Genomic DNA, 23,223 nt, shown 5'->3' on the forward strand with positions numbered 1-23,223 from the left:
TATCTTCAAATCAAGAAGAGGGGAATAAAATAATGAAAAAGAAAAGGAAACCTCAAATAATCCAAAAGAATGCAATAAAGTAGGGAAAAAAACAGAATAAAGTGAACAAATCAAAATTATAAAATAAAAAGATTGAAAAGCCATGTGAGGCTGGGCATGGTATTGCATGACTCTAATACCAGCTACTCAGAGGCTGAGGCAGGAGGAAGTTGAGGCCAGCCTGACCAACTTAGTGAGACTCCATCCCAAACTGAAATTGAAAAAGGCCTGTGAGTGCAGCTCAATGGTAAATACGCTCTTACCATGTGTGAGGAGGCCCTGTGTTTAACCCTTAGTATTTTTAAAAAAGCCTATCAAGACTTACAGTAAATGAATAAATATAACAGTTAAAGGATAAAAAATTTTAAATTAGATTTTTTAAGTTATAACCTGTTTACAATGGATACTTGCAAAGAAAATATTTAAAAAGTAAAAGTAAAGCAATAGAAAAGACATACCAGGTAAATACTACTCAAAAGAATACAAATAAGCTATATTAAGTAATAACAGCCAAAATGTACTTGTTATGGTTTGTGTCTGAATGTCCCCCCAAAGCCTCACGCAGTCATGGGGTGGGTTTCTGCAGTTTATGACTGATTCATGGGTGTGAGTGCTACATCCACCCTGGGGCAAGCAGTTTGCATACAATGTAAGGGAGGGAAAGAGGCGGCTTGCCGCCACTCCTAGCCTTCATGCTTGTTGCTTTTGCTATCTTCTGCCACCGTGAACTATTGCCCTCTGCCATGTGCCACTCTGCCTTGGAGCCAGTTGAGCATGGACTGAAACCTTCAGAAACTATGAGCTCAATAAACCTTTCCTTCCTTAATTCTGGGTGTTATGTATTTTGTCTCAATAATGAGAGAAAAGTAACCAAAACAGAATCTGGTACCAAGAGTAGGGTTGATGCTGTGACTGTACCTGACCACGTGGTTCAAGAGCCTTTGGAAATGGCTTGTGGGAAGAGTTTGGAAAGGTTCGGAGATGCTGTCTGAAAGAGAAGCATTGGAACACCTTTGGCTGTTCTGTATGGCAGATTCTTGTCAAAGCTCTAAAGACTAGAAGGCTGATAGAAATCCCACCAGTAAAGACCAGGCTCAGGATGTTTCTGCTGGGAAGGATGGCATTGGTTGCTGGACTCCAGATGATGTATGTTCTGGCTTGGAAGTCTGCATTTTGATCCTGTCCCGAGACTTTGCCTGAGACTGAGATTAAGGGTGGTGGACTAATCAATCTGGCAGAAGAAATTTTAAGGCAGTCTAATGTTGGGGCAGTGGTATGGCTATTGTTGGGGGCCTTTAGCCAGATTTACGTTAAGAATCAAGAGCAAAGATCCCAGCAGGATGATTTAAAACACTGTGAGTTTGGCTAGGAAAAAAGCTCCAGTAAAGCTGTTGACTGCAAAGATAGAGTTGAGAGGAGATTTTGATTGCTGAGAAGGAACAGGGGATTATAAAAGATAGCATGAGGGCATCAAAAGAAGAAGCAAGTCTCCACCCTTTGCAGCCTCAAACCTGCAAAAGTGAAAGACTTTGCTTTAAGAAGAAAGCCGCAGAGTGCCATGTTCCAGAATGGCAGTGGCAGCTGCATCAGGTTCCAGGATGGCGATGGCATAGAGAATTTATTCCTCAGAATCAGGTTCATAGTGCCCAGTGATCCAAGCACTTGACCCCTACATCCAAGAGAAAAGAAAGCCTGGCTACTACTCCAGCTGGCAGAAGACCTTGGCATCATCCACATGGCTCTGGTTTTAGGCGCATGCAGAATGCAAGAGTTCTGAGGTTAAGAAGGTTTCCACCTAGATTTCAGAAGGCCTGGGAGGCCGGGCAGTGTGTCCCTGAGAGGGCAGTGTGTGAAGCTGTGAGTGTGAAGTGAAGGGTGCAGTGGAGACCTCAGAAGTTTGGAAAAGCCAGGAACGTGGATTGTCTGAGGAAAGCTGCAAGGAGGGAGCAAAGTGGGCTCAAGACAGAAGTCCTTGAAGCTACAACCACCAGAAGTGCCATAGGGGCAGAGTCACACAAGCCCTTTGGAGCTCACAATTTACCACAGGTTGCTTCAGATGTTCCACATGGAACTATAGGACTTAATGTTTGCCCTGCTGGATATTGGACTTGATTTGGTCCCAATGCTTTGTATCCTCCTGCTTGTAACTTTTTTTTTTTTGGTTTTTCTCCAGTACTGGGAATCGAATTCACGACCTTGTGCTTGCCAGGCAGGCGCTGTGCCGCTGAGCTAAATCCCCAGCCCCACTTGTAACTTTTGGAATGGTAATATTTATCTTGTGCCATTGAATGTTGGAAGTGTTTAACTTTTCATTTGTACAGGGGCTCACAACTAAGAGTTTGCCTTAAATCTCAGAGGAAACTTGGGACTTACACTTTTTAGCAATGCTGAAACTGTTAGGACTCTCACAACTCTTGAAGATGAACTAAATGCCTTTTGCATAAAGGGATGTGCATGAGTCTTTGGGGGGCCAGGGTGGAATGTTATGGTTTGTGTCCAGAAGTCTTCGAGTCTCAAGCCATCATTAGAGACAGAGGAGTACAAATTATACTCAAGGGTTTAATTTGAGTGTGCACACCTAATAACATAACCTGAAAAACTGACAGAAACACAGGAGAAATAATAATTTTCCCAATAAATAACAGAATAAACTGACAAAAAATTAAGAAGCATATCAAAGATATCAGAGTATCATTAAAAGGCTTTATCTAACAAGCATGTATATAGAATATTTTGTTTGACAATTGTAAATTATGCATTTTTTCTAAGAACAAAGTGACTACTTATTAATACTGATATATTTCAGGCTCTAAGTCAAGGCTTAACAACTGGTATCATATAAAGTACATTCTCCAAAATCAGAATGCAAGTATGTCAGAAATCAATGAAGTAGAAAAATACTTATGCTTACTTATTAAAAAACACACTTCCATTGGATATAGTGGCACAGGGCTGTAATCCCAGCTCTTGGGAGGCTGAGGCAGGAGGATCACCATGAATGTGAGGCCAGCCTGGACTACACAGTGAGTTCAAGGCCAGCCTGAACTGCACTGTGAGATCCTGTCTCAAAAACACTAAAGGAAGTTTTAAAATATATAAAAATTAATTAAAAAGCCAACCTTCAAATAAAGAAGGAAATAAAAAATGAAAGCACAAAAAGCCTTGAATTGAAACAGAACAACATATAAGAGAGCCTTGGGAAATGTTACTGTAACTTCTGCAGAGTGAATCCATAACAAAAGAATAACATGAGCAGCAATGTAACCATACATTTGAGAATTTAGGCAAAAGGGACAATTTACAACCATAGTTAAACTGGGTATAGTGGTGCACATCTGTAATCCCAGCTACTGGGGAGGCTAAAACAAGAGAATCCCAAGTTCAAGGCAATCCAGGGCAATTTAGGGAGAATCTTTCTCACAATAAAAAATAAAAAGGAGCTGAGGCTGTAACTCAGTGCAATGCTCTGAGCTACAGTGAGTCTCCAATACCGAATCTCCAATATTGAAAAAAAAGTCTAGATCATATTTGTATCTTTAGACTATTTCATAATACAAATTTTAATACATGCTTAAAATTGAGACTACATCATAATTAAAACAAAAAAGTCTTACCATTTATAGGCAGAGAGTCTTTGTTTTTAACTTCAAAACTCAGGTGACTGAGCAGAAAAATTGTGGGTTTTTTTTTTTAACCCACCGCAAAGACAGGAAACCCCACCTGGGAGCTGTAGGCGCCTCAGAAGCTGACAGTGCTGGCAGTTCAGGAGCAGGCCAGGAGGAAACTGCACACTTGCCCCAGATAGAACAATGAAGCATCACTCATTTCTGCCTAGCTGCCATTCCCACGATGCTCCAGTGTCCACAGGTTGTCTCCCCCTCCTACGTCAACTATCTGAATGGATGCACATTTTCCTGCCTTCAGGATAAATCATGGGCCTGGACATATACCTGTCAGGGACTAATCTGGGTAGCTTAGTTTTTATTTTTATTTTTTAAAATTTTCTGTGGTGCTAGGTATTGAACCCAGGCCTCATGCAGGCCAGGCTGACACTCCACCACTGAGCTATATCCCCAGCCCAGTGGTTTGTATGTTTTTTTCTTTTGGTATTAGGGATTGAACCCAGGGCTTTTACACTGAGCTACATCCCAAGTCTTCTTTCTATTTTTTTAACTTTGAGACAGGGGCTTGCTAAGTTGCCCATGCTAGGTTTGAACTCATAATCCTCCTGCTTCAACCTCCCAGAATGCTGGGATGTGAGGCATGCACCACCATGTCCAGCCTACATGTTCTTTTTAATCCTTACAATACAACCAGGTTCCCTAACGCCTGCTTACAGATTAATAGATCAGCAGAGGAACTGGATCACAGGCTCACTGTTACTCAGATAGGGCCGAGGCTCCAACCCAAATCTAGCTGATGCCTCCCTTCACCCATGTTTCACATGGGGGTCCTTGGAGGGAAATCAGCCATAAAGCCACAGCAAGTGCAAGCAGGCTCTGACCAAGCCCAGCTCACCACCACCTGTACGAAGCACCTACCTTCTGGATAACCTTTCGTACAGCAAAATACTTCTCAGTGAGGTCCCCTGCCTCGCTCAGTGGGGCATCATAGTCATAGCTGGTGGGCTGTGCTGCATAGGGTGTGTTGGCCCCTAGAAGACAAAAATGTGCCACTACTTACTACTGAAGGCCCTGCCTTAGGCTCAGAATTAAGGGGAGGAGAAATAAGGACACATCAGAATTAATTAAGATGCTTGCTGTGATAGTGCATGTCTCTAGTCCCAGCACTTGGGAGGCTGAGGCAGAATTACTGGGAGTTCAAGGCCATCCTGAACTATACAGAGAGACCCTGTCTCAAGGAAAAAAACCCGGGTAGAATAAATTGTTGAGAGACATTGAGGTGGTCCTCAGGGTGCAAATCCAGAGGAAGAAGTTTCTTCCCACAGGTGAACTTGCCAAGCATCCTAGAATTCACAAAGCACTCTTCCCGCCCACTTTCTCTTCCTGCCAAAGCTCACAGCTGTGATTCTAACAGACATCACTTCTACTGGACAAGCAGGAAACCTGAAGCCGACATGACCAGCAATGGCGGGGCTCATGATACAACCCACATTGCTGTCGCCCTGCAGTGTCTGATTGTTTTCTTGTCCTCACACTGTGTGGCTGAGAAATGGTCTTGTGGAGACACAGGTAACTGGGTTTGGGACCAGCAGAAAACTGAGGGCTTATCAGATGAAACAACGTAAGAGACGGCTGCAGACACACAGGAGCCGCAGAGATTCAAACACTACCATACGGCCTTTGTAACGTCTGCAGAATATAGAAGAGGCTGCTGTGGGCCCCTTGGATCCACGTTCAGGACAAAAGCACTTGCTCATCACCCTGGCTGCCAGGTGTCTTGGCACTGATACCTCTCAGATGGTTCTTCTCTACACTGGCCTCTGCTCAGTTGCCCCGTACAGGGTTACATTCCTCCAGGGACAGCCTGTGTCTGACAACTGACCAGAGTAGAGACAGAAAAACCAGCTCCCTGTGCTCCCAGGGCAGGCCCAACCCCACAGCTTGCTCTACCATGGGCTGAGGCCGGTGTGAAATCGCACCACAGCCTGACCTGGCTGCCTGAACCCCACGTCCCTGTGCTCCTCAACAGGCGGTGCTCCTGGTAGCACACCCAAGGAACTTCCTGCTGGGTCATCCCAGAATCTATTTCCCTGGGAACCTGACCTGTAACACAGACCGATGCATAGTGTCAAGACTGCATAAAAAGGCCCAGAAAAGCCAGTGTCCTGTAATTGTTGTCCAAGGGACAAGGTGTAGACCAGAGGCTCCCAATCATGTGATGGGTCGTGTTCACAGGGACAAAATGGTCTACAGTTCTTTGAAAACTCACCCATGCACAGGAGTCACATGGGAAGCCTGCTAAAACCTGACACCTAAGCCCCACTGCAGACTCTGCTTTAGTAGATCCAGGTGTGACAGACTGCATTTCCAGCAGACTCCCAGGTCAAGATGCTGCTGCCATCTGCGGACCAGAAAGGCTTTGTTTCCTTCTTCCTGGACTTCAGAGGGCACTTTGCAATGCAAGTGTGTGAGGATGCATTTATTTTAGGATTCATCTTTTGTCTGACCTAATATGTAAGTACATGAGGCAAGAAATATGACAGTTTACCCATAGTTAGCAATAAATTCCCTGGACAGAGCTCACAAATGATGGAGGAGCACAGGTGACCCTACAGTGGAGGAGCTGACAAACGAGGGAGGCTGAGGCTGGGGGCAGCCCCCTACCACTTTCTCACTCATTCTCTGCACTGAATCCCCAGTTTTAAAGACCTAGACCACCTAACCACTGAACTGATCAGACAACTCGGTCACAGGTCTGCCTGCCTCAGGAAGCACAGGTTACATGTTCCTTCCCATGACATAAAGAGAACCAAAACCACATCCCTTGCTGCTGGAGCTCACGCACCTTCTATGGGGCTCCGCTACCCCTAATGTGGCAGGGATCGTGCTGCCAGGCTTATTTCCCTATCTCACTCTGCTCAGCCGCATACATCTTAAGGAAGACGCTGCCTCACGCTTGAGTCCTCAGCAGAGCTGGGCACAGAGACACTCAGCAAAAGCTGTCAAGTTGAGTGGAGCCAGTGTGATCCAGGGACAGGGAACCCAGGCTGGGAGGAAGGCCAGTAGGTGAAAGGCTGGACTCAAGACCAAGCCTTTGTTGTAGCTCTTCCAGCATAATCAGTCAGTATTTCCCTCTCTCTCTCTCCCTCCCCTCCCCTCAGTGAGGCAGGGACTCACTGTGTAGTCCAGGCTGGCCCTGAACTCCTGGCAATCCTGCCTCAGCCTCCAGAATGCTGGGATTACAGGCATGGGCTACCACGCCGGGCTCTACCAGCACAATGTTACTGTGGATGTTTCAGCCCCGGATGAGTAGCAGCAGAGAGAAATGGAGCATATTTTAGCCTCCCTCGGCCACGTGAGAGGGTGAGCAAGGTAGGTTAAGGGCCGTGGGGAGACTGAGCATGCCTAGTTCTCCGTATCACGTGAGACAGTTTGGGTCCTCTAGGCAGTCTGGGTCCTGCAGGCAGCAGCCACTTGGCTGTGGAGATGCAGGTAGTGAGCAGGAGACACACCGCACAGGGAGGGGCAAGAGGGCCCCCTCCAGATGTTGTTCTCTCACTGCCCATCTCTGGGCAGCTGGCCTAAAGAACAGACTGACCTTGCCTCCTGACCCAGAGGCAGGCCCAAGAGGCCTGCACAACACAAACCAGCTGCGGGGCTGAAACATCCACATCCTGCACAACACAAACCAGCTACTTGAGGCTGCAGGCTGCAAAGGATTATCTCAGAGGCTCCCCCAAGCCTGAGCTTCAGTCTAGTCTCTACCCTTTGCCAGCTGAACAAGAAACGTGGAACATTTTTTTATCCCCAGATACTCATCTCTAAAGTGGTGTTGGGCATGGAGGCACATGTCTGTAACATCAGCTATCTGGGAGGCTAAAGCAGGAGGATCACAAGTTCAAGTTCAGCCTGGGCAATTTAAAGACCTAACTTGGTAAGACCTGCCTCAAAATTTTAAAAAAAAAATGTTTAAAAGGGCTGGGAATGCCCTCAGTGGAAAGGCCATGGGTTCAAGCTCTAGCACTGAAAACAACAACAATGAAATCCTACCCTACATGAGACTGTTTGAGAACTAAATATGAGAAATAGTGGCAGAACAGACTTCTATTGATTAGGGAGAGGGGAGAGCATAAAGGACAGCTTTCACTTTCTGAATGATAGTTTTTACATTGTCTAAGGTTCTTTTCTAAGAAGAATGTATTAAGAACAATAATTTTAAAAAAAAAATTGTGCTATGTGAAGTTGCAAAAAATACCAGTCTGTATTTCTGGATGGGTCAACCAGCCTATGGACACTGGCAGCTGGGTGGAATCCCTATATGCTCACAGAAAAGGTGTCACCAAGACTTACTAGAACCAGAAAACACAGAGAGATGACCTGAAATATCAGTGACCAACCCTGGCCCACTGTTGTCCCTTAAACAGTGACATCTGTGTTTTGACCTTCATTTCTTGGCTTTAACAATAGTAGTAAAATTGATAAGCTGGTAAGCAGTGTCCTTTCCTAGCCATTCCATCCTACAAAAACAGGCAGCATTCAAACGAGAAGCTGCAGTAAATTTATTTTTGTTTTTTGTTTTTTAGTACTAGAAATTGACCCCAGAGTCTTTACACTGAGCCATATTCCCAGCCCTTTTCTTTGTTTTTTAGTTTGAAACAGGGTCTTGCTAAGTTGCTAAATTGCCCGGGCTGGGTTCAAACTTGTGATTTTACTGCTTTGGCTTCTCAGAATGCTAGCATTAAAAGCATGCACTACCACTGCTATAGTGAATTGATAGTATCCAGTTTCAAATCCTGAAAGATTTAGCCCCGAACTGTGTCTCCAAAATGCAACGGTCAAGCATTCTCAACGATTCAGAGAGAAAAAAACAGATGTGGAGAAATGTGTGGAATACAACAAAATTTGTCTAATTGCAATACAGAGAAATTTGTCATAATTTTTCCTGCCAAAAAGAAAAAGTACAGGAATGCAAATGGTGTTGACCCAGAGTTATCCTATGACCTTGTGATTCCACGTGTAGGTACACATCCAGAAGAACAGGAGCAGAGACTCAAACAGATCAATGTCCTTAGCGACATTATTCGTAACAACCAAAAAGTAGAAATAACCCAAACGTCCATTAACTAACAAGTGGATAAACAAAATATTCTAAATCTTTTATCTTTTTATTTTAAAGATAAAAGAATCAAAACATATTAACACACAGAGACATAAATAAAACAACATAAAAACAATAAAAGCAATACAGAATTTCAGACAAGGTGATAGGAAATTAATGATGGTTGTACTACATATTGTTATCTTTAAACTGGTTACTCATATAAACAATTATAGGCATGTAAAATTGATCAAACAATTAAACATTAACTGTTCCTTTCAATAAAGCAGTTAGTAAATTCAATAAAGAAATTAGTACTACAATTATCTTAGCTATCGTGTGTATATATATATTCATAAAAAATGAAATACTAATATATGCTACTATGTGGATATGCCTTGAAAACATTGGGCTAAATGAAAGCAGATTTTTAAAAAACCCACACACTGTCTGGTTTTTAAACCAGAACAGGCAAATCCATAGTGACAGAGAGATTAGTTTATTTCCATGGACTGGAAGGAGGAAGAGAGGAGTGTGACACAAATGCGTGTGGAGTTTCTTTTTGGGGTGATGAGAACATTCTAGAATTAGATAGCAGTAATAGCTGCACACCTTTGAGAATATACTTAATATTCATTTAAAATTGTGAATTATATGAAATGTGCATCATATATCAAGAAAATGTTAAAAAAAAAAAAAGGCCACAGAAAATATATACACAAATACACTAGTAACAGACTATGACTGAAGCCTGCCCCGCTAGACTTGTTTTAAAACAACAGGCTGCCGGACGTGGTGGTACACACCTGTAACCCCAGCACTCAGGATGTTGAGGCAGGAGGATCGCCGTGACTTGAGACCAGCCTGGACTACACACTGAGTTCAAGGCGAGCCTGAACTACATAGCGAGACCTTGTCTCAACAACAACAACGGCAAGAACAGCGACAACAAATACATAAAGAACAAGGCTTTTAACTGCTCCTGTTATGTTCCTCAAAAAAAATTTTAGAGTAAAATGATTATATAGGTAATTCTTAAATATTAGAAAAGCTAGAAGATAATAACAAAATAGAAAACAAAAACTGTCTATAGGTACACTCCCCAAAACCGAGCATCCAAAGCTGCATAAATTTCTACAAACAGATGTTAGATTGCTCTTACCATTCCAATAGGCAAAGTTGGTCCCACCCATAAACATGTACCTACAAGGAGATGAGAGAACACACCATACTTAACTGTGAGTCCGCAGCTATTGAGGGCACCCTCCCTTCAGGCACTGTATACTTACATGTTTACATTTGCCCCGCGGGCGAGCATATCAGAGAGGGAGGAAACCACAGCCTCCGTCTTGACTGTCCAGTGCTGTTCGCCCCAGTGGTCTAACCAGCCGGTATAGAATTCAGAATTGATCTAAAAAGAGAGAAGAATGTAGAACTTAGGATAGACGTTCTAATGCTGAGGCATCCATCGACTCCACTGAGGGTCACATGGAAGGGGAAGCTGACATGTATTGCTTTTCCCAGAGCTGGGGACCGACAAAGACTTCCAGTAATTCCACTGCCCAAACCCAGTTCTCAGGTGCAAACCCACCATGGGACCTCATCTCACACAAGCACAGCCAGCCCTCCACAGTAGTGAAGTCAACCTCCTGCAGATCAAAAACGTGAGAAAAACTGTATTGAACACGTACAGATTTATTTCCTTGTCATTATTCTCTAAATAATAAATGACATTTAAATGACAACAATTTACATAGCACTTACAGTATTAAGCATCATAAGGAAACTAGAGATGAATTAACATGCTCCCACTGGCTTGAATCAATGGTGGCACATGCATGGCTGTCCCATTAGATGGTTTGTACCAGTCAATGAGACTGTCCCACACCACACAAATGAACAGTCATGCATGTATCACTGGTGGTTCACAGCTGCCTGGCGCAAGATGTAAGAACTACAGCCCTGTAGTGAATGTGTTAAACTAGTATGTAGGAGGATGTGTGTAGGTAATAAGCAAATACAGCAATGTTTTTTATAAGAGACGTGAAAGCCAGGTATGGTGGTGCCCGCCTGTAATCATACCACTCAGGAGGCTGAGGCAGGAGGACAGCCATAAGTTCAAGACCACCCTGGGCTACATAATGAGTTCAAGGCCAGTCTGAACTATGTAGTGAGACTCTGTTGAGAAAGAGAGTACAAGAGAGAGAGAGAGAGAGAGAGAGAGAGAGAGAGAGAGAGAGAGAAAGAGAAAGAGACAGAGACACTGACTTGACCATCTGTGGATTTTAGTGTGTGAGGAGGAGTCCTGGACCCAACCCCCATGGATGTTGAGGGACAACTATATTCCTAAAAAGCTTTACTTATATCAAGTTTGTTAACTATTTCCCAGGAGAAAACTAGTTGGGCAAAGCACTGGGCAAAATATTTATATAAAAGAATTAATCTAAGCCAAGCATGGTGGCACATGCCTGTAATCCCAGCACTCAGGAGGCTGAGACAGGAGGACCACTGTGAGTCTGAGACAAGCCTGGGCAACATAGCAAGTTCAAAGGCCAGCAGAACTACATAGCGAGACGCTGTCTCAGAAAAACAAAAAACAAACAAAAAGAATTAGCTTCAAGTTCACCTGTTGTGTGAATACGGACTTTGAGATCTCAGGTTGACCTGTAATGAGATAGATTTATCCAAGTAGTCTAGAAAGCAAACTCCAAAAATTTTATGTTTTTCTCTTTATTTTTCCTCCTCCAAACCCTTGTTCTAAAGAAGAAAATGAAATCTGGACGTGTCAGGTTCCAGGGAACAGCTCCACCCGAAGTCTGTGACTGAAGACTGCACTGCTCACCAAGCACAGCAGCCTTGGGAAAGCTGCGGGTACCAGGGCCTGCCCGGGGCAGGGCCCCCACACTAGGCTGAATGAACAGAGTCACCAGTGCTGAGCAAGGGAAGAGCAGAGAGCAGGACTAGCCGATCAGCTGTCCACACGCACCTGGACCTTGCCTGTTCCCGCCTCCTCCTAGCAGCTTTCAGAGCAAGCCATCAAGCCCTGCAACTCAAAGCGTGGGCAGAAAAACGCATCCTCAATGCCACTGACTGATACTGGAAATGTAGACCCTCAGGCTTCACCCAGACCCAGCAGACTGAATTTTGCATCTTCATCAGATCCCTAAATGATTCTTAAATATTTGAAAGTTGGAGAAACTCTGCCACAAACTGCTCTCAAAAGACGGCAACTTGAGCCAGACCCTGGCCAGCCACCGCCAGGCCGTACGACCACCCGGGGCAGTGATGTTTGTTTTCTGACCTCACCGAAGATGACAACATGTTCACTTATGGGAGTTGCCCTGGCCATTCATGTTACTGCCCATTCTGCACCACTGAAGCACAAGGCCTCAGTTCCAGATGGGTACACGCTGTTCCTGCTGTCACTCCTGAGTCCAGAAGCGCTATGTCCCCATAATCCCTCAGTTGCTGATTCTAGAGCCAGCAAACCAAGAAACTGTATGCCCCACCACCACTTCTGAGACGATGTCTTGCTACGTACTCCAAGCTGGCCTTTTAACTTATTAGGTAGCCCAGGCTGGCTTCAAACTCATAGTGACCCTCCTGCCTTAGCCTCCCAAGTTGATGTTCCCTTTTTCAGCCTGTCACTCCCTCCCTCAGCACTCAAGCTGGAGTTGTTAACAAGCCAACAGTCACACCTCATTCCCAGTTCTTACCAAGGGTCCTTTTGGCTCAGCTTTTCTCTGGACCAGGAAAGCTTCTGTGATGTTGCCGCCTGAAAATTACAGGAGAGAGAGGAAATGTCAGTCATGGGAATGCTGAGATGTAGTGAGCCCCTCGTGGGACAGGAGCCTGCAGTCCTGCTATGGTCTGAACGCTGGTGTCTCTCCAAAATATGTTAGTTGGAATCTAATCCCCAAGGTGATCGTAGTAAGTGGTGGAGACTTTGGGAAGTGACTAAATCATGAGGACTCTGCCACCATGAATGGGATTTAGAGTCCTTACAAAACAGGCTCCAGGGACCCTCATGCCCCTCTGCCACATGAGTGCAGCAAGAAAGTGCATCTCTTAGGCAAGGACTTGGAATTTCCCCACTGAGAGGTCATGAGCTGCCTCGTGTCAGTGAAAGAGTGAAGGCTGAGTGTCCACACACACAGAGCTGGGTCACCTTCCCATGGCAGGTAGGCCAGGGAGGAAGCAATGCCAGCCACAACCCTCCATTAAACCCCTTGCCTGGGGTTTGCCTTTGGTGTCTCTATAAAGCCAGCTTTCAGGAAAGAATGCTCTCCAAGAAAAAATAGAGTTTTGTTCACTGCGTGGCTGTAGTTCTCATTATTATAATATATTTTTTTGGTCCCAGGAATCAAATTCACAACCTTGCACTTGCCAGGCAGGTGCTGTGCCGTTGAGCTACATCCCCTATAATAATAAGGCTATAGTTCTTATTATTAAGCATGAGGTAGCACTCAGATCTTTAAACACTGTTCTGGCCTCATGAGCCTCGTCTCAGTAGCTGCCCATGCTCCTCAGTGGGCAAGGTCCTCTGTTACACGAGGGAAGGACACTGCATGAAGGTCAACCCACCTGCCACAGATACATTCACCTTGCAGTAGTCTATTCTTCAACCCCAGTAGGAACAGTCACACTGTTCCCTCATACAAATCACACTTACAACAAACTCAGGGTAATCTTTGATTTGTTCCTCCCAACAGGAAAGTACTGAGCTCTTTCATCACGATGACGGGAGGCAGCCAAAGCAGGAGGAAACCAGCATGCCACTTCCCTCGCGGCTCAGGGTAGAGCAGAAATCTCACTCAACACTGAGCAACGGGTCATGTTTTTAGAAACACTCAATTCACTTAGTGTCAGAAACATCTATAAAAATGCAACTTCAACACAGTGGCTCACACTCATAATTCTAGCTGCTGGGAAGGCTAAGGCAGGAGGATCACAACTTGAAGGCCAGCCTGGGTAACTTGGCAAGACCCTGTCTCAAAATATGATAAAAAGGAAGGGCTGGGGATATAGCTCAGGGGTAGCATGCACCATCCATGGTTTGATCCCTGGTAGTGGGAAAGAAGAAAAAAAAGAAAAACGTGACTTTAGTCTAATTCCCACAACTTAGTCTCTGGCAGGTCCCTCTCAAGAGGCAGCAAGCACGGGCTGCGCGATGTCCTAGAAGCGGCTTATGTCTCAGTGGGGGGCTGCCAGGGGATCTGTGCTACTTGCAGAGCTGGGGCTTTCTGGGGGAGGGGGTAATTTTTATCTTGAAATACTTTCAGTCTCATAGAAAGTTGCACGAGTAGTACAGAGAACTCTCCAGTTCCCTTCACCAAGATTCCCCAGCTGTTGGCACCTTAGCACATTTATCAGTTTCTCTCTTTCTATACAAAAATATAATTTTTTTCCTGAGCCAGGTGAGAACAAGCTGCAGACATGATGTCCCTTTGCTCCTAAATACTTCAATGTGTGTTCTCAGAGAGCAAGGACATCCTTTAGAAAGCACAATAACCACTATAAAGATCAGAACATTAACACCAATAAAACAGTTGACTCTACAAGCTCTATTTCAGGATTATAATTGTCTCAATAGTGTCCCCATGGCAAAAGCCAAACCAAACCAAACCAAACAAAAAAAAGGTGAGCCTCAGATCTTAGTTAGGATTATGTTCTACATTCATCTGCTCTCAACCTAAATTAAGAGTGACTTTTCATCCTAGCCACTGCTGTTCACTGAGAATTTTCATTTGCTGAATCTCTGCAGCTCGTGAGCCACGGCACCCGAGTCTGGCAAGGCACTTTCTGTAGCATGTGGCAACCCAGTCCAGCGCCCTCAGCTCACAAGGTCCTGAGTTATGCAGAAAGACAACAGAGGTGTCAGATAAGCTTCCTGATCTGAGGGCTGACAGGCTGCCACACCAGCCACTGGCTGATTTCTCACTTAGCCACAACACGGCCCCCAGCATCCTGCAAAGACGTGAGGACCCAGAGAATAGGGAAGGGCAGAGAGCAGCAGAGCGGGCCCCAGGCAAGGCCTGAAGGGAGAGCTTCTCCCAGCTGGCACTTCCCATGCCCTTGCTCATGCTGCCTAAAAGAGCACATTCCAGAGTCCAGGAAGGCTCCACCAGTGTGAAACACGAAGTTACTCTGTAAGCGCCTGTCCTTCAGGTCAAAGTAACACGATCTTCTGCAACTGAGGAGGCATAATTACTCTATTCTACCTGTTACTTAAAGCTATAATTTGCCTCTTAACTGTCCTCCAGAAGAGCAAGACATAGAAGAGCATGCCTGTAACCCTGGCACTCAGAAGACTGAGGCAGGAGCATCACTGCGAGTTCGAGGCCAGCCTGAACTACAGAGTGAGTTCAAGGACAGCCCAAACTGCAAAGTAAGACCCTGTTTCAAAACACCAAAAGCAAGCAAGCAAGCAAGCTCCCCAGAGGTCCATGTGTTGAAGGCGTGGTTCCAAGCATGGTGCTACTGGAAGTGGGGGAGCTCGTAACAGGCAGGACCTAGCGGAGGCTTTAGGTGACTGTGGCACTGCCCCAAAGGAGATGGTGAGACCCCCGTCTTTTGTTCTCTTTAGATTTCTGGCAACAAAATGAGTGAGCTTCTTCTACCAAGCACTCCTCCCATGACATAGCCACCTTACCACGGGCCCCAAAGCAACAGGGCAACTAACTACAGACTTAAGCCACCAAAACTATAAGAGAAAATAAATTTCTGTAAGTTGAAGAACTTAAGTATTTTGTTACAGTCACACAGCTAACTGGCACAACTGATAAAGGAAAATCTAAGAAGTGTCATCCAAACTGCCCAGGCCTCTTAAAACAACAGCTGATCACAAAGTGACTAAATGAGCCAAAAGCCAGTGTGAAGCTGCGCTTTCTGCTGTGACCAGCACTGACCTACTCCAAAGTCCACTGTGGCATAAAGGCCTTGCAGGGTCCCGCACCGCAGAAATTCTTCTTTCGCCCCATCAGTGGTGAACAGAAGTACATCGTCACCCAGATGGTAACGGAAGCGCGTCTGCAGGAAACGCAGGTAGTTATAGTCACAGGCAAAGTAGGAGCCATATTCATTTTCAACCTGTGAATTTAAAAAGAAGAGGAAGAAGTTAGGAGATGCCAGTGTGGCCTTTCTAGTGCAATCTTTGTGGGAAAGTATCTGTGTACCCACCTAGACAAAAAGCTAATTTTTGTCTAATGACACAAAATTAATGACACACAGCTAATTTTCCAAAAAGCAATTCAGCATAAAAGCTCCCCTTCTACTAACCCTCCCTCCCCCACTGCCTACCTACAGGAAAAAAAACCTCAAATTTTGTGGAGGACCGCTGGGATGGCTCTCCTTGAAAGAAGACCATTTGTCTCCATATTGGCTAAACCTTGCCCTCATTCCGTGTATTGATATGTACAGAGCTGGCTAGGATACTTTACCCCCTCCACTGGCTTTAAGCAATGCAAATGGGTCTAGGCAAGGTGCTGACTTATAGCCTTTGAAGCAATGCGATAGGTCAGTGACACCCCGCCTAGGCTCCCTACTACTCAGTGTGAGCTAGGCTGAAAGACTCCGTGCTGTCAGGTGAGACTGAGGCTCGAGAAAGAGGCCTGTGATGTCTCAGGACAGAAGTACTAGACACAGGGGCTGGGGAGATGGCTCGGTGGCACAGTGCCTGCCTGGCAAGCTCAAGGTCCTGAGTTCAGTTCCTGGTACTCACCCCTGCCAAAACAAAAAACAAAAAACCCAACAAAAACCAGAAGTGCCAGACATCCAAGCTGAGGCAACTGACCCCAAAAACCAAGATTCTTCCTCAAACGATGTTATGCCCTCCAAACTTAGAGGCTACCTGTTGCCAGAGCCCGGAATCCGCTACTCTTTCTGCACACTTCTCCCTGCATACTGTAGAGGTGCTACTGTGCCTCCTACCTAGCCCAGCTCACAGTACTCAGGTACTTCCTCCCATTTTCATAGTCACGCAACCTGGAGCCCCGCCCCTCTTCACAAATTAATAAAACCTGGTTCGGCCCTGGGTCGTGGCCTTTGTTCCAGTTAGCCTTTGTTCTGACTGGACTTAGGACCCCCTTGGCTCCCCACAACTGTAGATATGTCTTTGTCTCTTTATTCTCTGCATGAGTGCCCTGGAAGTGGTAGACTGGAGTTTACTTATTGCAATTCCAATAACTTTTCCCTGGGATTGTAAATATAAACTTCATGGGACTGCGACAAGGCTGGAGCCGGCTCTAGATAAATTCCAAATTGGTTTTGGGACTGTACTGATATTCTCTCCCATATATACTCACTCCTATAACAGATACTTTAAACATCATAGCTAATACTTTGGATGGTAGAAATGTTAGAAAATAAGAGAAAAATGAAAAGACAATGGAAAAATCATCTGCTAACTCTGTTCACAGATAATCACTGTTAAGATTTTAGTATATAGCCTTCCAGATTTATACACACCAAATACACAGTGTCTTTTCTAAAAGAATCATATTTTTTGTACCAGTTAGAACAGCTTCCTTCCCCTTAATATGTTACACAAACCATCCAAGGCAGTAAGAAGGGTGAATGCTGGACATGAATGGACCACTGTTTATTTGATTATCTGCTATCAAACATCAGGGTAGTCTTGGTTTTGTTTTCCCTTACCAACACTCAGTTTGTGCTCAACAACATCAGAGCTTCTAAACCAAGTACTCTTCTGCCCTCCCCCAAGAGACAGTAGGGAATGTCTGGGCACATTTTGGATTGTCTCAACTAGAAGAGCGGGTAGCACTAACGGCAGCCGGTGGGTAAGGGCTACAGATGCTGCTGGACATCTTCTGGCGCAAAGAATAGTCCCGCAAGTGACTAGGTGTAAAACAGCAATAGTGTGGAAGCACATGTTCTCAGCAAGGGGGACAGCATCCCCAGGCAATGAAAACAGACTTATTTTTTTGTTTGTTTTTTGAGACAGGGTCTCACTTTGTAGTGCAGGCTGGCCTTGAATGGTCTCAATTCAAAGTGATGCTCCTGCCTCAGCTTCACAAGTGCTGGGATTACAGGTGTGCACTACCATGCCCAACTGAAAACTGATTCTTACTGGACAAAAAAAAAAAATGTATTCTCTTCATATACAAAGCACATATATAGACCAGGTATGGTGGCACATGCCGGTAATCCCAGCACTCGGGAGGCTGAAGCAAGAGGATTGCTGTGTGCTCAAGGCCAGGCTGGCCTACATATTGACTGATAGATAGATACACAGATAGATAGATAGACAGAGAGACAGATCTGTAATATCCAAAGAATTAAAATTTTTATCGATGGGGAAGGATAGGCAATAAAAAAAAGTTTTGGCCACTGGGTACAATCGTATATGGTGGCCACCTTCACACTGCACTTCTTTTCCTATTTACTCAGCCCAAACTCACTCTGAAGAGCCTGTTTCTTTTCCTACCTTTAATGACAACAACAGCAACAAGTTGAAAAGTGTTTCATAGGGAAAAGGAAAATAAAAAAGAAGAAACATAGTCCTCAGACAACAAAATGAAATTTAGCTCTACCCAACACACCAAAGAATCTTAGAAATATAAGGTGGAACAAAAGAAGCACAACACTAAAAACCACACACAATATAATCCTCATAGACAATTCAAAAGCAGTCAAACTACAAAGTCTGAGCATACACAGATGTGGTAAAGCATTAAAGCAAAGCAAGGCAAAGTGCTGACGGTCATCAGAGCAGGGAGTGGGAGGAAATGGGCTGCAGCAAGAAGGCCCTGGGAAGCTGCTGGTGCACTGGCGGGGTGCTGCTTCCCATCCTGGGATGTGGTCATGATAGGGAAAATTAAAATTTTAAATAAAAGCCTGTCCAGGATGCCTGCCAGGACCAAGCAGGACGTGTCCAGCAGGCCTGATAACAGAACACTTGTCCCTTTGGTGTAAACCTGTCTTTCCTGCCTTTGTAGCTGATGACCTTGTAATGTAACGGGACACCTCTTCCTTTGTGTAACTCATGCGTGTTTAACTAATGGCCTTGTAATGTAACTGGGATATGGAAACTCCTTCAGCAATCCATGATGTCACCCAACCCCCCAATCATATGCTCCAAATCTATGTTCCTCTCCACTCACTTTCTCTTTAAATGCCCTAGGGCTGGGGATATAACTCAGCAGCACAAGCGCCTGCCTGGCAAGCGCAAGGTCCTGAGTTCGATCCGCAGTATCAAATAAATAAATAAATAAATAAAAGTCCTAACATCCTGCCGGGCGCGAGGAATCCTGGTCAGCAGCCCACCAGTGCAATAAACTGCCTCCTGAACCTCCTCAGCGCTGTTTCTTCCTGACCGGTCTGTTTTCCCCAACAGTCACGCAGGTGTTCAGTGTAATGGCTCATCATATTGCGTGTATGCGTGGTGCGAGTGCGCAAAAGTATCCACCCATGAAATTTCAACCTGCAAAAATTAGAAACTTTGTGATCCTGGGGAAATTATGTCTGCAAACATATACATGAGAAAGTGTGAGCCCCTAGGAAGGAGGGGTGAGCCTGAGTGGAGCCAGGAGAGACTCCAGAATGCTCCCTCTCTGGGTCGTCTGGAAGTGAAGCACCTAACTGGGGAACAGGAGAGGGAGAGGGGGCTCAAAGCCACCAGTAGCTTGAGCTGGCCCATGTGCAGAGCTGGAGAGTCCGGGAAGGAATGGTGAACAGCAAAAATGAACTAAACGCCAATGTTATAATTCGGGTTTGAAATGCCCCCGAGAGTCTGTATGTTAAAGGCTTATACTACACAGATACAATAATTTGGTTAGATTTTTTTTTAACATTTGTTTTGTTTTTGGCCCTTGGGACTGAGCCCAGGGTCTCATACATGCAAAGCACATGCTCTACTGCTGAGCTACACTCCTAGCCCCCGGTTAGGCGAGGGTGTAGGGGTGGGGGGTAGTGAGAGAGTGAAAGGAGAGGGAGGAAATGGGGAGAAAGATGGAGTGGAAAAGCGAGAAGGGGAGAGAGAGGGAGGGAGAAGATACCTCGGCAAAACAACTAGGGTCAGAGGCCCCAATTGTCTACATGCAAATCTGAGCTCTGCCACTTCCTATCCATGGGCCTCCACCTGTAAAGTGTTCTCATCTGTAAGACACAAACTGTGCCTACTTCACTGGGTTATGATGAAGGCTGAGTTAATTCACAAACAATGTTGTACAGTGCCTACATCTACTAAGCACCTGGAAAGCTATACTCAAGTCCTGTATTAACAATCAGAAAAGGGGAAGAAGAAAACCAAGATGTGTAAAGGCGGCGGGTGAGGGTAGCAGAATGGCACAAATGGAAAAGGGCAACGCCCACGGAAAAAATCACAGTGAGATTCAGATTCACAGGAACCTGATTTTCCTAAAGCAGAGGTTAATAAATTTTTTGAAAAAGGGCCAGCTGTAACTAATCTGTGCTTTGGGACTACTGCTTTTCGCGTATCTGTCTCAACTACTCAAATCTGGGACTGTTATTGCAAAGCAATCTTAAGTCTTAAGTGATATACACACAAAAGGTGTGGCCATTTTCCAATATGCCTTTATTTGTAAAAACAAATAGTAGGGCAGTTTGGCTCCAAGAGCCAGTCTGTAGGCCTTTCTTATAAAATAATTATCTGGTGATTCTTACACAGGCAGACTTCTAAAGTTGTTGGTCTTCTAAAACAACAGGCATAAAAAGGCTCCTCACCTCATAATGAATACTTCATTAATTAGATGAAGTAAAGTTGTAGGTGGAACTAATTATTTTCACCTTGGGTATTATCAACAGGTGTTGTTTGTGGCATTTCTAATTATCAGTACAAATTGAGACAAACATCTCCTTGTGCAAATCACCATGGGTGCCACTGGCTTGGCTAATCCTTCCGAAAAGAAACACTGGTACATATAGGTGAATCATCTAGCTGAATCATAAGGACAAATGAAAGAGCCAGGCTGGCTTCTTGCATCTGGAAAACAACAGTATTGGAAACCCTACATGTTCTCAGTCAAGGATGTGAGGCTTCTGGACTGACTTGCTTTCACCCTGGCTACAGACCAGTGCTCCTCAGAACCTCCTCAGACACACCATGGGCACCCAGAAGAAGCGCCAACTCCATGAACTAGGTGTCCTTTCCACCTTGACCTGGATTAAGACTGGGACAGAAACCTGCTCACATAGGAATCTTTAATACAGAAACACTATCTCCCCCAGTCCTCCGGTTCATTTGTTTGTTCATTCTTTCTTCCTTTCTTTTTTGAGACAAGGTCTCCACAAGGTCTCAGCCTAGCCTTGAACTGACCAGAGAGGCCAAGCTGGCCTCAAACTCATGGCAATCCTCCTGCCTCAGCCCCTGGACTGCTGGGATTACATGAGTGAGCCAGCATGCCTGGCCCCTCTGGCTCTTTCTTAACCAACCCACCCACATCTACTCAATTCCAAAACTACCTGGTGAGTGTGTGATGTCACACATATGTGTGACCTCATGGCTGCCAGGCTGACTGATGTGTGCTGAGCTCAGGATACTAGAGGAACTGGTCAGAGATAAAACAAGATTAACTGGGGATTTTGAGAGACTAGAGGCCAAGTCAGTCATCTTGGATGGTGTCTGAACAGAGGGAGTGTGTGTGTAAACTGCGTCTCCAGAGACAAGCGGGGCAGCCATGAAAGATGATGCATAAAGAGCGTCTACTGATGTGAAAAAATGCCCTTGACAGAGGAATGAAGTGAAAAAAACCCACACAAGAAATTGGTCACATAGTATAAAAATTAGTGAAAAAGAAAATAAAAAGCACAGAAAATTTTTCAAGGAAACTCTTCAAATGTGAAGAGTTTTGCTTCCAGCTCCTGAAGTTGAGTGATTTGGGGTTTTTTGTTTATTGTTTTCTACTTTCTTTTATTTTCTATATTCATTAAGTTCGTAAACACAGGGCAAACGTGATCAGGTGGGATCCAAGCAAGTGGAGATACGAAAGAGGAAGAGGTGGAAGAGGACGAGGAGAAGGAGGAGAAGGAGGAGGCCAGAGTCACCCGGCAGGATCCACAGCCAAGGTAAAGTCCTCTGAGGTTACTAAGATGGACTTGAGAAGAAACACCCACAAGATGGTCAGCATCCCACCGCAGAGCTCCCATTTGCCAGCTTCACGACACTTTTTCTGTGTGTGTGTGTGTGTGTGTGTGTGTGTGTGTGTGTGTGCGCGCGCGCGCGCGCGCGTAGTTCCCTGACCAAGAGGCACAGGAGCACTATGAGCAGAAACTGAAAGTGACTTAAGCAGAAATACAGACTGAAAAAGGCAACAAGAAATGGGCTTTCAGGCTGGGGAGCAGCCTCGTAAGTGCAGGATCCTGGGTTTGATCTTGAGTACTGAAAACAGAAAAAAACAAGAGGTTTTTCACCTGAGACGAAAAGGAAGATGACCCATCTGTGAAGTGCACAGACATGCCCAAGGGTCACACTTGCCACCTTCACACAGAGCATGTGGCCCCCTCTGCTTAACCAGTAGGGACTCCAGATGAGTACAAGACAGGGTCATCCAGAGGCTTCGTCTACAGCCAGCTGCCCCACTCCAGGGACATCTCCTTCACCCTCCGTCTCACAACCCAGATCTGGGCCTCTCCCTGCCTCATCCCACCTACACGAGGGGCAATGACCCTCCCCACGAACTGTCCACAGCACTGTTCATAAACACTTGTCTGCGCTCCCTTGGGGAGGTCGCACTGCATTCCTGGGATGTCCCAGGATGGTGCCAGTTTTGCAGAACTTTATCCGCTTCAGTGGAAAGAAACATCCTTGGCAAAATGTCCACTGAACATGATTTTATGCATCACCTAAGTAATTTCACAAACACCAAAAACTGTTGATGACAACTGTCCTGACTGCACATGGACAATATATGCCACATAGTGCACTCCACAATACCAGTCTTTGCAGAGCCAAAACACATGGAAGGAAAGAGGGGACAGGAAGTGGGAGAGAAAGTGTAGTGGCCCCAATTCACCACATCCTCTTTCTATTCCAGGAATAACTGCCTGCCTAAGAAGGCGGATACAAGGCGTTTCAGTGCGCTTTGCATCCCTGCAGCCAAAAGGCAACACAGCATGGAAGAAAGAGATGCACTACGTGATCGACAGAAATGGGGTGCAACCCTGAGGTTGCCACCTGGAAGCTGGGTGATCTTGAGCAAGTTGTTTAACCTTTTAGAGCTTCTTCATTCTAAAAGTCAGTTTGGTTGGAAAAACCACACAGCATTTGTAGGGGACTCAGAACAGAGCCTAAGACATGGCAGGCATTCAAAAATAGAAATGCAAGAGCCAGGACTGGTGGCATGTGCCTGGAGTCCCAGCTTCCCAGGAGACTGAGGCAGGACTGACTGAGCCCAGGATTCAGGGCTGGTCTGGGAAAAATAGACAGTGCCCATGGGAAGAAAGAAAGCAAGAAAGCAAGCAAGCAAGAAAGAGAGAGAAAGAAAA

General features: G+C 45.3%; 1 protein-coding gene across 1 annotated transcript in view; it reads right to left on the minus strand.

Moving 5' to 3' along the window:
* The window catches only part of Glb1 (galactosidase, beta 1), a gene marked incomplete at its 5' end in the record, with an annotated part of 80,548 nt that overhangs the window by 50,918 nt on the left and 6,407 nt on the right, over positions 1 to 23,223 (minus strand). The window contains 5 exon segments of the mRNA XM_005383635.2: positions 4,581 to 4,693; positions 9,923 to 9,963; positions 10,050 to 10,171; positions 12,477 to 12,535; positions 15,669 to 15,849. Of these exon segments, the coding sequence (XP_005383692.2) occupies positions 4,581 to 4,693; positions 9,923 to 9,963; positions 10,050 to 10,171; positions 12,477 to 12,535; positions 15,669 to 15,849 (516 nt within the window).

This window comes from Chinchilla lanigera, unplaced genomic scaffold, assembly GCF_000276665.1.
Source record: "Chinchilla lanigera isolate Chin_1 unplaced genomic scaffold, ChiLan1.0 scaffold00020, whole genome shotgun sequence".
Classification (NCBI taxonomy): domain Eukaryota; kingdom Metazoa; phylum Chordata; class Mammalia; order Rodentia; family Chinchillidae; genus Chinchilla; species Chinchilla lanigera.